General features: G+C 41.8%; 1 protein-coding gene across 1 annotated transcript in view; it reads right to left on the minus strand.

Moving 5' to 3' along the window:
• The window catches only part of PTGFRN (prostaglandin F2 receptor inhibitor), an 80,863-nt gene that overhangs the window by 18,035 nt on the left and 49,837 nt on the right, over positions 1-12,991 (minus strand). The window contains exons 5-6 of the mRNA XM_054443252.2: positions 11,049-11,474; positions 5,384-5,803 (exon numbers count right to left, since the gene is read on the minus strand). Of these exons, the coding sequence (XP_054299227.1) occupies positions 5,384-5,803; positions 11,049-11,474 (846 nt within the window). The remainder of the gene's footprint in view (positions 1-5,383; positions 5,804-11,048; positions 11,475-12,991) is intronic.

The raw sequence follows: 12,991 nt of genomic DNA on the forward strand, positions 1-12,991 counted from the left end.
TTCACAGAACATCAATGCTATGGGACTCCCTTTGGGTTTCCTGGGAAGCAACGATTGAAGGCCCTAGGTGCTGACTGTAAAACTCATTAGAAGTTAAGAATATAGGTATTACTACTTCTTGTTCAGATTGCCAGAAAGAAACAAGTATCCTAAAGTACCTTTTTTAAACTTGCAGAAGAAGTGGCCATGACAGAGGGAGTAACATGATGAAAGGGCTATATTTTCATTTCGACATGATGACTAATAAGGTGAATTCATCAGGTTGCTTTCCTAACCAAGTATATAAATATTTTGTGTTTTCCTGGGAGAAAGGTGAAGGATGGTTATAGAATACTGAACCCTAGTGGGGGTTAGGCAGCTCTAGGTAGAAACTGCTGAGAGTTCTGATTATTCAGGGAACAGCAGGGGCGCACGTAACTCTAAGGGGATAAAGAACTGACAGAATGGCTGTTCCAGGAAACGGGGAAAGGGATGAAAGCAAAGACAAGGAAGCCTGACCTACTTCTGGACATCATCCCCTTCAATTAAGTCAGCTCTCAGCCCTGCCTTCCTCAGGCCTTATACCCTGGACTTGCTCTGCCTGGAGCAGTGAGGTGGGGCAGGATTAGGCCAAACTGCCCGGAGTTGGCTCTGTGTGGTGACCGGGGACACTTATGCCATAGGCGGCCATCTGTCAGTGAGTACAGGTTAGCAGCAACCATGGTGAGCAAGGGCGGGCAGGGGCGTCACATTTTTCTCAGATTAGAAATTTCATGGTAATACACAGAACTACACTGAGGGGCTTTTCCAGTGCTCAGGCCCCTTCTAAGAGAACATAAAATGACAAAACATTAAGAAATTCTCATGGTTTTATCTCATGGATTATCTATTTAATTTGAAGCAGCAAAGAAGACTTACTTAATTCGAACAAATTTCACTTTTTCTTTATGTTTCCAAAGAAAACCCAAATACCTCCTAGGTCACGCTACAGTTCTCACTTCCCCTACTGGACGTGGGAATCAACGGAGCATTTGTGCTGCAGCTCACAAGGCAGACAAGGACTGGGGAAAAGGCCTGCATTGTGGTGAGCTATTCACAGGAGTGGATTTCCTCCTAATGAAATCAGCAGCTCACTGTTAATATGGGTCATTATCCCAGGCTTAGAAATATTTTCATTATGGTCAATTTCTGTGGTAATTCTGTTTTTGTGAGGGGATTTGTCTGGTTAACTTCACAGATGACAGGGTATGGTACAGAGAGTTTAAATGAACAACCAGAGTCACTAGGGGTCCCCCAATTCCTAGTCTGCAGAGAGTATAGGAACTACTTAACTTTTAAATACAAACATTGACATAAACCATGTTCCAACCTTGGCCTCCAAAAAAAGCTGTTAGTGGCAGTTTTTTTAACGAAAGCAAAAGTTACAGACCATCTGCATGTCCATCAATAGGGTAATGGCTAAGCAAATTCAAGTAGGTAAAGTCATTAAACATGGTATTAATGTTTACTTAGAATTGGTTACAATATGGAAAGTGCTGATCTTATAACACTAAAGGGAGAAAAGCAGGTCCTAAAATTGTATGTACAGCTTGATCTCAAAGTCATGAAGAAAACATACAAGAAAAACATTCTAGGAAGATGAACAACACAAATTAACAGTCTCTGGTAGGATGATGGATAAGCCTCTTTCCCTTCTTTCTACGTTACTATATTTTCAAATTTTCTATATATTACGAAGAAAAACATTTATTATTCTTCTTTTAAAAGGCCAAAGCCTACACTATCATATTTAAATACCATTTTCCTCTTGACACTTTGAATCAGTAAAATCCAGCACTCAGTAGGGCCCCTTGGTTTTTAATACCAAAAAGCAGGTGTGCTGAAATCAGGGGACAGGAAGGTGAACATTGGAAGAACCCCTTTGTTGTGTGTCTTAAGGTATGTCACTGATTTTTAGGAAGCAAAGGCTGTTCAGTTGCAAATCAATGTTTGCTGGTGGCTATTCAGGGCTATAGTATTGTTCTGGGCGCTGAATTTGATGGCAGCTTCTCCTAATTAAAATGTGAATTGGCTATGACAACTCTGTGGATTAAATAAAATAAAACCTTAGGCAATCTATTCAACCTGGAAGCTACAGTGGTTTTATCTGTTATGCTGAGATTTAAAGAATTGAGGAATAGATTCAACATCCATTCCTCACCCAGAAATACATACAAAATACTCTGTGTCTCCCCTTTTCCACATAAGAGTTTAAAAAGAAAGATCAAATAACAAATGTAAAACAAGATGGAACAGATTCCTACAGACAGCAAAACAAATACACAAATAAAGGACAAAAACCACATAATAATCTCATCTCAACAGACAGAGAAAAAGCATCTGACCACATTCAACACCTTTCCATGACAAAAATACTCAACAAACTAGGAATGAAAAAAAAAAACTAAGAATGGAAGGAAACACACTAGGAGTGGAAGGAAACTTCCTCAATCTGATAAAGGGCATCTATGAAAATCCCACAGTGAACATGATACTTAAAGGTGAATGAGACTGAACGCTTCCCCCCTACGATCAGAAACAAGACAAGAATGTCCACTTGTGCTACTTCCATTCAACACTGTATTGGAGGTTCTGGCTGGGCAATTACTCGAGAAAAAGAAATAGAAGATATTCAGCTTGGAAGGGAGAAGTAAAACTAGTTCTATTCACAGATGACATAATCTTGTATTTTAAAAACTGTAACAAGTCCCCAAAATTTAGAATTAATTAGAATTAATAAACAAGTTCAGCAAGGTCACAGGATACAAGATCAATATACAAAAGCCAGTTGTACTTCTGTGAAACTGCAATGAATAAACAAGCTGAAAAGTAAATTCAGAAAGCAATTCTATTTACAACAGCTTCAAAAAGAATAAAATACTTAGGATAAATTTAACAAAAGAAACAAGATCTGTACACTGAAAACTACGAAACACCATGGAAAAAATTTAAATACCTAAATAAATGGAAAGATAGCCCATGTTTATGAACTGAAAAACAGTATTGTTAAATGGCAATGCTTTCCAAATTGATCTACAGAGTTAACACAATCCCCATCAAAGTCCCAGATGCCTGGACTGTAGAAATTAACAGGCGGATCCTAAAAGTTACATGGAAGTGCAAGGTATCCAAAATAGCCAAAACAATCTTGAAAAAGAACAAAATTGGAAGTCTCCAACTTCTTGATTTCAAAACTAACTACAAAGCTACAGTAATCAAATCATGTGATACTGGTATAAGAAGAGAAATCTAGATCACTGAAATAGAATTGACAGTCTAGAAATAAACCTTACATTTATGATTAAATTATTTTTGACAGGGGTGCCAAAACAAGTCAATGGAGAAATAATACACTTTTCAATAAATGGTGCTAGGACAACTGGCTATCTCCATGCAAAATAAATAAAGTTGGATCCCTTCTTCTTAACCACATACAAAAATTAACATGAAAGATAGCCTAAAATGTAAGACCTAAAACTATAAAACTCTTGGAAGAAATCATAGGTGTAAATCCTCACAACCTTAGATTAGGCAGTGATTTCTTAGACATAGCAAAAACACAAGCAACAAAAGGAAAAAAAAAAACCAGATAAACTGGACTTCATCAAAATTTAAAAATTTGATGTTTCGAGAGACATCATTAAGAAAGTGAAAGACAACACACAGAATGGGAGAAGATACTTTCAAATAATAATGTTTATGGCAGCACTATTCATAATAGCCAAAAAGTAGAAATAGTCTAAACGTCCATCAACAGATGAACGGATAAACAAATATGGCATATCCATACAATGAAATATTATTCAGCCATAAAAAGGAATGAAGTACTGATACCTGCTACAACATGAATGGACCTTGAAAACATTATGCTAAGTGAAAAATAGCAAGTCACAAAAGTCCACATATAATATGATTCAATTCATATGAAACACCCAGAAGAGGCAAATCTATAGAGACAGAAAGTAAATTAGTGGTTGCCAGGGGCAAGGGCATGGGGGCATAGGAATGATTACTAATGAGAGTGGAGTTTCTTCTTGAGGTGATTAAAATGTTCTGGAATTAGATAGTAGTGATGGTTGCACAAGTCTGTGAATATACTATAAACCACTAAATTGTACACTCTATATAGTGAATTTTATAGTATGTGAGTTATATCTCAATAAAGCTGCTATTAAAAACAAAGAGATACACAATAAAGGAGGTATGCTTTCTCCAAATCTAAGGGCTTAAATCAATATTTACCCTTTAATTTAAAGGTCAAGAGATGTTAGAAGATTATTTCACTATATACCATAAAAGGCTATAATAATAGAAAATAATACTAATAGAAAACAAACTTTATTAGAGTCTAGCTTACCTTTAATATAAATGCTAATCATTTAATTCAACAAATATCTTGCATTCATTATACTGATTCAATTGATACCTGAATTTTTACAGATGAGTATTAATTTATACATTCACAAATTTCTAACTAAAACCCAGGAACCCGGGGCAAAGTTAGTGAAAACATTTAGTATTAAACCCATAAATGATAATCCTTTGCATTGATATTCTAAATAAGATTGGGGTTTAAATACTTTTAAATCATCTTCCTACTGAAACACACACATACACAGACAGAGGATGTTAAAGATCTTCCACTTTTGGCAAGTCATTTAACACCTTGGGAGGCTCAATTCCCTCCTCTCTTTCTTTATACTCCACCATGTTCCCTAAAGTATCTGAAGTAGCTGAGCTTCAGCTCATTTTCTTAAAATGAAAGCAGAAATTAAAACATACATTCATCAAAAACTTGTACATGAATGTCCACAGCAGCATTATTTATAACAGTCAAGAACTGGAAACACCCAAATGTCCATCAACTGACGAATGGATAAACACAATGTGGCATATCCATATGATGGAATCTTATTCAGTCATAAAAATGAACAAAGCACTGATACATGCTACGATATGGATGACCCTTGAAAACATTTTGCTCCAAAAAAGAAGCCAGATACAAAGGCCACATATTATATTCCATTTATGTGAAATGTCCATAATAGGCAAAATGTATACAGACAGAAAGTAGATCATGGTTGCTGCAGAATGGGAGGTGGGGAATGGAGTGTGAATGGAGGGTATTGGCTAAGGGGTCCAGGTTTCCTTTGGGGTCATGAAAATGTTCTAAAACTGGTTGTGGTGATGATCACACAACTTTGTGAATATATGAAAAGCCACTGAATTACGGACTTTAAACAGGTATATTGTATGGCATATGAATTGCATCTTAACAAAGCTGTTTTAAAAAATGAGGGCATCTGATCAAAACCCTAGGGTCTCTTCTAGCTCCATCTATGATTCAACAGGGCTCACTGCTCACCTGAGGTTTGGAAGTCTATCTCAATAGGATTGGAGAGACCGGTTGCTGCTTCTCGCCAAAGGCTGCCCCTGACAGGAGACCAGGCTGTCACCATGCAGCGGTACAGCCCTGCGTCTGAGACCTGAGTCTGGTACATTCGATAGCGGAACTCATCCTCCTGCACTTTTTCTAAAACAACACCATCCACCCGTGATGCATCTGTCCAATTCTCCAGCTTCACCACAGAATCCTGGTCCAGAGAGATGATGTACTTCGTTTCATTGGGACTGGAGAGGTCGCCGACAGGCTTCTCAGCCGTGATGAGAACAGAGTAGCGTGGCGACTTAATATTCTTGGAAGATACTTTGCAAGTCATCTCAAATGTATTTCCTGCAGCAAAGAAAGGCTTTGGCTGCCTCGCCTTCACCACAAGCACGGAATCTGGAATGAAGGACCAGAAGGATGTGATTTCCAACAAGATCAGTTAAAATAAAAATGCAACTAAAAGCAAAATAACCAAGAAATAGAAATTTATTTGCAAATTGCCACACAAAAGCACCTATGAAAATCTGGAAACTCAGAAAGAAAATCATGTGTATCTATAAGCAGGCTAAAACCACCCCATTGGAAGTAATCATCTGAAATGAATCAATGGGTATCAGGAGAGAGGAAATTATGGTGAGAACTGGTTTGAAGGATTTTTAAATCCTTAAGAAGTTTCACCAGGAAGAATTTGGGAACCCGCTATTGGTGCTCCAAAAGATGCAAGGCAGAGGGCACTCCTAGCAAGGTGGGAAAGACATGGTTGAACACAACACCATGACCTCCAAGCCAGGCTCCTGGCCATACATACCATTTGCCTCTCCTCCCCAGGGGTCTGCTAAATGCAGGGAAAGTGCTCCTAGCTAAGCCAGCCTGCAGGGAGGAATACAGCAAGGGAGAAATGAATTCTCCCGGTTTAATCATATGATAGTGACATTACAGAACAGATATATTGCTAAAATGACTGTAGCGTATGTATTTGCAGATCTAATAATTTCCACTTGGTTTACGCTTTAATTTCAGAAATGCTGTTTAAACATTTTGAGAGGTGTCTACGGCTACGCTAACTTTAGGTTTAAGTGGATTATTCCTTGCGTCTCTGTCAAAACAACAATGCCTAGGCATGTATACATTAGAATTCATCTATTATAGTAGCACAACATCAGGCACTTGGAAGGTACTTAAATATTTGTTGAGTGGATGAATAAATGAATTAGATACATTCTTTTTATCCTTTAATAAGATGATTAATCCGATAATCCATCCAGTTACAAGATGAGATTTTTACATTAGATTTTTTGGAACACTTGTTCCACCAAACTGATTAGCAGAACATATATATTATGAACTCTCTCCAGAACCACTGACTGCTGAGCTTCTACTGATCCACCACATTCTTTCTTGATTTTCCTGTGAGTTCGGTCATTCATTCATCAATTTAAACATGTATTTATTGACAGCCTTCCATACTGCAGGTACTGGAAACATAACGGTGAACAAATAAATACAAAAATCCCTCCCTTTATATGACAGTGAAGGAAGACAAACGAAATAAGTAAAATATATGATATGGTTATATGGTGATAAATGTTTAAGAGATAATAAGCAGCTAAGGAAGAGAAAAAGCATGGATTTGTATTTGGAAGGAAGGTGTGTGTGCCACAACTGTAAATAGAGTGATCAGGGACATCCTCACTGAGGAGGCAACATTTTAAAAAGAACCTGAGCTGGGTGTAGTGGCTCACGCCTGTAATCTCACTGATTAGAGAGGCTGAGGCGAGAGGATTGCATGAGGCCAGGAGTTTGGGATCAACCTGGACAACACAGCAAGACCCTGTGCCTCTAAAAATAAAATTAAATAATTAGCCAGGCACAAAGCATGTGCCTATAGTCCCAGCTACTTGGGGGGCTTGAGTCCAGGAGTTTGAGGCGACAATGAGTTATGATGGTGCCACTGCACTCCAGCCTGGGTGAGAGAGCAAGACTGTGATTCTAAAAAAATAAAATTAAAATTAAAAATAAAATAAATAAAAAAGACCTGAAGGAGGTGAGGGAGCAAGTCCTATCCATCTTGGGAAGAGCATTCTAGGCTGATGGAACAGCAGGCAGAAAGCTAGAAGGCAGGAGCACACTTGGTGTATTTGAGGAACCTGGAAGGGCAGAGTGGCTGGATGGAGTGGGTGCTGGGGAGGGTGCTAGGTGAGGCCAGAAGATAATGGGACCAGTTGGTACAGAACATCTAAGACCACTTAGAGGACTCTGGGTTTTGCTCTGAGTGAGATGGGGAGGCTTTGAAGGTTTAGAGCGGAGGAGTTTTAGGACCTGACTTATATTTAACAGGATTGTTCCAGCTGCCATGTGCTAGGGCAGAGCAAGACGATCTGGGAGGCCAGGGATGTAATCCAGGCAAAGGTGGCGCCATAAATGGCAGAGTGTGAAAAGTAGCCAGATTCTAAGTCAATTTTAAGAACGAGGAGTCAAGGATGAAGGTTTTGGGCTGAGCCACTAGAACAATGGTGCTGGAGAAGGCTGGGAGAAGACAGCTGGCAGATGTGATGGGAAGCGTCCTTTTGAACAGAAGTTTGAGATGCCTGTTAGTCAAGTAGTGTCAAGGAGGCAATGTAATATTGAGTCTGGAGTTCTGGAAAGAGGTCCGGGGTAGACATGTAAATCTGGAGTCACTGGTGTCTAGATGGTATTTAAATTCATGAGATTAGAGACATCACCAAGAAGGTGAGCTTAAATAGAAAAGAAGTCCAAGTCCAAGGACTATGTCCAAAGACTATGTCCTGAGGTAGTCTAATGTTCCAGGGTCCAAAAAATGAACAGAAGCCAGCAAAGGAGGCTGAGAAATAGCTAATAAAGTTGGAAGAAAGCCCTGAGAAGCCAATGTCCCACAAGCCAAGGGAAAAACCAAAGCATTCCCAGGAGGAGGGAATCACCTGTGTTAAATTCTGCTAAGTCAAATAAAATAACTGACAATAGGATTTTCCAATATGATGATTACTGTCCATCTTACCACAAGCAGCTGAGGGGAAAGCCTGATTCGAGTAGGTACCAGAGAGAATGGAAGGATAAAAACCAGACACACTGAGTACTTATACATCAAATATTGTTGTTATAAAAGGAAAAAGTAATAAGTAGACAAATGGGTGTGGGAAACACAAAGATGGATGAATAAGCAAGATCAATATTAGCATATAAAAAAAGGCGGGGGGTGCCTGGCACGGTAGCTCATGCCTGTAATCCTAGCACTTTGGGCGGCCAAGGCAGGAGGATCGTTTGAGGTCAGGAGTTCAAGACCAGTCTGGACAACACAGTGAGACCCTGTCTCTACCAAAAAAAAAAATAGCCAGGCATGATGATAGAGGCCTATAGTGCCTCTAGTTCCAACTATTCGGGAGGCTGAGGTGGGAGGATAACTTTAACCTACCTAGGAGGCTGAAGCTACAATAAGCCATGATCATGCCACTGCATGTCAGCCTGGGTAACAGAGCAAGACCCTGTCTCAAAAAAAAAAAAAAAAAAAAAAAAAATTAGCTGTATGTGGTGGTGAGCACCCACAGTCCCAACCGCTCGGGAGGCTAAGGTGGGAGGATCACTGGAGCCCAGGAGGTCGAAGCTGCAGTGAGCTACAATCACACCACTGCACTCCAGCCTGGACAACAGAGTGAGACCCTGTGTCTAAAAACAAAACAAAACTAAAACAACAACAAAAAATACCACAACCCTCACTCCCCACCCCCTCTAAAAAAAACCCAAGGAAACCTGGATCTAACAGCACATTGACAGACCAATGGGAAAGGTCCAGAAGGGAGAGAATTACCAAAGACATAAGAGAGAGCAGCCATGGTCTAAGTAGTGAGAGGGGCTGGCCTCTGCCAGGACATATGCCACGTGACCTGGTCTCAGCCCTGGGGCAGCGTGAATGAGAATTCTCCTGATTATTTCTACTTTTAGGAGAATAGGAAGCAGGGCCAACAGCTGAGAGAGAAGCTGTGGGAGGAGGTTTGCAGAGACAGAAGGTGATATGCAGTAATCACTTAGGAGAGTGGGGAAATAAACAGACTAAGGAAATGCACAATAATTCCCAGGCAGTGCCGAGAGCCCACTTGTCACAAGTGACCACTACTTTAAAGGGAGATCAGTCAACATGTTTGAATGTTTCTCTCCAACCACATTAGGTCTGTGGGCACAGGTAGGGAGGCTACAGAAAGCTGCCTTTGAACTGGGTTGTGGTTTGGCCAGAGTCTAATGCAAACCGAGGGGAAGGGAGCTAGGGGTGTATGCAAGGGAGTGATTAAAACTGACTGGGAATTTAGGCTAGGTAACAGTAGGTGACCACATAACTTACCCCTACCTCCCAGCCTTAGCTCTGAGAATGAAAGAAGGTGCTATCATAATGTACACCGGTCCAGGTGTATGCTGGACTACAAATGGGAACCCTAGTGAGAGAGACGTGAAGACACAATGGGAGTGAAGGACGATGTCAGGTGGTTAGGATTAACAGATTGTTGGCCCCAGTAGGGTTGGGGGATTGTTGCTCGAGTACTAGACGCAGCGGTATAGAAAGACAGGAGATATGTTTAGAGAACAGGATGCTTGAAATTGAGACTGTGGAGGGGTTTCAGTTATCAGAAGGGAGACAGTCTAATGTAGCATATAAGCATGTGCGTGTAGGACCAAAATAGGATAGAGGACATGATGACTACAGAGAAGAGGACAAGCAACTGAGAATGACAGGATTAACTGTATTAGAGTTCACCACCTTGGCTGCACATGAAAATCACTGTGGGAGCATTTAAAAATTCCAGTGCCCAGAATGCGTATACTTCAGACCAACTAAAATAGAATTTCTGGTGGGACCCGCCTGATCTCGTCTGATCTTGGAAGCTAAGCAGGGTCGGGCCTGGTTAGTATCTGGATGGGAGAATTTCTGGTGGGACAAAGCACCAGCATTTTTTTTAAGTTCCTAGGGTGCTTCCAAATGTGACCCAGTGCTCTACACAAATACTGAAGTTAGCAAGATGGGAGCAGTGTCAGACAGAGTGGCCATGAAACAAACGCTAACATCTTCAAAGAATGAACGGAGGACCTAGGAGGCAACAGGCAATAGTAACGAGAAGAGGTGGTATGGAGTGATGATGACACGAGATTCGAAGCTAGATATTTTTAGGAGTGAGCGAAAACGGCCTGGAAGCTGCAGGGAGGATCAAGGAGGGCACCTGCCCCACCTCTAGGCCCAGTTATGAGAAGTGTGGGAAGAAAATGGGCACCACTTAGGTAGGCTCTGGGGGAAACTGTCCTCAGAGAGGTAACTGTTTCTCCAGGGGAAAGAGTGTCCTCAGAGTCATCATGTTTAACGCAAGAAAGAGAAAAGGAACATTCAGAGGTAAAGTTCAGGAAACAAGAGACTTGGCTGATTGACAGTGGGTTTGAGAGGGACCTCTCTGGGGCTTGGGGACAGAGGAGGGGTGATAGTGAGTCCAAAGAGCACGTGCAACGGGTCGCATGGCAATCAATGTCCAGGACACACATTCCTAGTGTAAGTGATAACCTGCAGAGGGTGACTGTGCATCAACACACAGCAGCATGACTTAAGCAAAGACAAAACAAAAATGAATAACAAGAAAAAAGTTCCTACCTTCTAATGCCCAAAATATGTTAACAGGCTTGGAGAAGACATCCTTGCTTTTCACCCAGCTGTTGTTCCGCTGTTTGGTCCAGGCAGACACAACACAGTAATAATTGCCTCTGTCTTCCTCTGTAGTCCTTTGGATCCGGAAATTGAACGTGTCTGTATGTTCCTTAGTAAAAATAAAGTCTCCATCCTGGGCCCGCTGCTTGCTCCTCTCTCCATATTTTAGCGTCCAGTCCCCATCCATGACTGCAAGCAGCTCGCTGGTCACCACATTGTCGCTGCGCCGGTTCATTCTGTAGTACCACGAAACCGTGAATCGGACATTCGCCTCCCCATTCTTCGTGTCCACCACCCGGCATGCCAGCTCTGTGGGGTCATCTGCAAACCCGGGGACCTTGGAAGCATTCAGGTACACCTGGTAGTCTGGTTCTGAATAAGAGAGACAGAAAGGCCAGGATAGGAAAATAATTAGAGTAACATGGCAAGAATTAGCAAAACGAATGAGACAAAGACTGCTCTTGTTTTGACAATTAAATGCTTCTCCTGCCGGACTAGAGAGACAGAAATCAGTCATAGCATTGGATAGGATCCTAGAACAGTGTTTTTGCAAAACTTGTAAAACACCGCCTCTCATACCTCCCACCCCAAGAAAACCTCCCAAGGACAGAAGCCCAATGTCCTTGGCCAGAGTCTTGATCTTTCCATGGCACTGGGGTCTGCTGTCAGTTTCCCCAAGAGGTTAAGGTCTTCTGAGAAGAATCTCTTAAGAAGCTCAGTGTCCACCCCCTACCAAGATTGCTCTGGAATGCCAAGCAAGCCCACAGACCTCCAACACCCCCACTGGAACAGTATCGGAAAACCCCACCCAACAGTAAATTCCAGAACTCGAGCCCCATCAGTGGCACAGTGGCTCAGCTTCCTGTCACCCTTGGCCATGCCCTAAATGCAAGGCCCTCAGGCCATCATTCCCCCTACATATTTCTGTCCTCACTTTACCGTTCCTCTGACTTTTTCTGCGGAATCTGTGTTCAGTAGTCAATAAGCACTCCCATCCTCAAACTCTCCCACAGACATTCTCGCTACTGCCACATGTAACTCACCTGTGTCACTGTGAATCTGGCCCTAATGAGCATTCCATGTCCCTGCAGAGAAGGGTGGGAGGGAAGCTAGCATTCTCCTAGCATCCCCTTGCCTCTGCCACAGTCCTGTTTTCACTGGGAGAAAAACCCCTCCTTCCTCTGGGGTTCACTGCATCAATTTAATCCATTTCTGCACCTCCATGAGAATCTGTCCTCCTTGGCCCCAAGGCTTCCTCCATACTTGCCAAGGAGTTGATGTTGGAATCCTCTTATGGCTTCCTCTCCTTTCTCCCAGCTCCTCTACACCTGATTACTCAAGGTTCTCCAGTCTCCACACAGTCTCACGCCACTTGATGATGTGAGATGCACTACAAACTTCCACTTATTCTTCAATGTCACCTGGTTCTGGGTCCCCAGAAGGGATATACTCTGTGCTCCAATAAGCCATCTATGCACTTTTGTATGCCAGTTAGCCCACTCCACAATGACTCTTTGCTTACAGTCTCATCCTCAAGCTCCAAAGACACTGCCTTTTATGCAGTAGGCACTCAGTAAATGTTTACTGCCTTAATCTTCAGGCTTTTAGAAAAGGCTACATTTTTCTTCTTCTTCTTCTTTTTTTGGACAGAGTCTTACTGTGTTCTCCCAAGTGGAGTGCAGTGGCGCGATCTCAGTTCACTGCAACTGCCTCCCAGGTTCAAGCGTTTCTCATGCCTCAGCCAACCAAATAGCTGGGAATTCAGGAACACACCACCACACCCAGCTCATTTTTGCATTTTTTAAGTAGAGACAGGGTTTTGCCATGTTGGACAGGCTGGTCTCAAACTCCTGACCTCAAGTGATCTGCCCACCTCAGCCTCCCAAAGT

Source organism: Pongo pygmaeus, chromosome 1 (assembly GCF_028885625.2).
Source record: "Pongo pygmaeus isolate AG05252 chromosome 1, NHGRI_mPonPyg2-v2.0_pri, whole genome shotgun sequence".
NCBI classification, from domain to species: domain Eukaryota; kingdom Metazoa; phylum Chordata; class Mammalia; order Primates; family Hominidae; genus Pongo; species Pongo pygmaeus.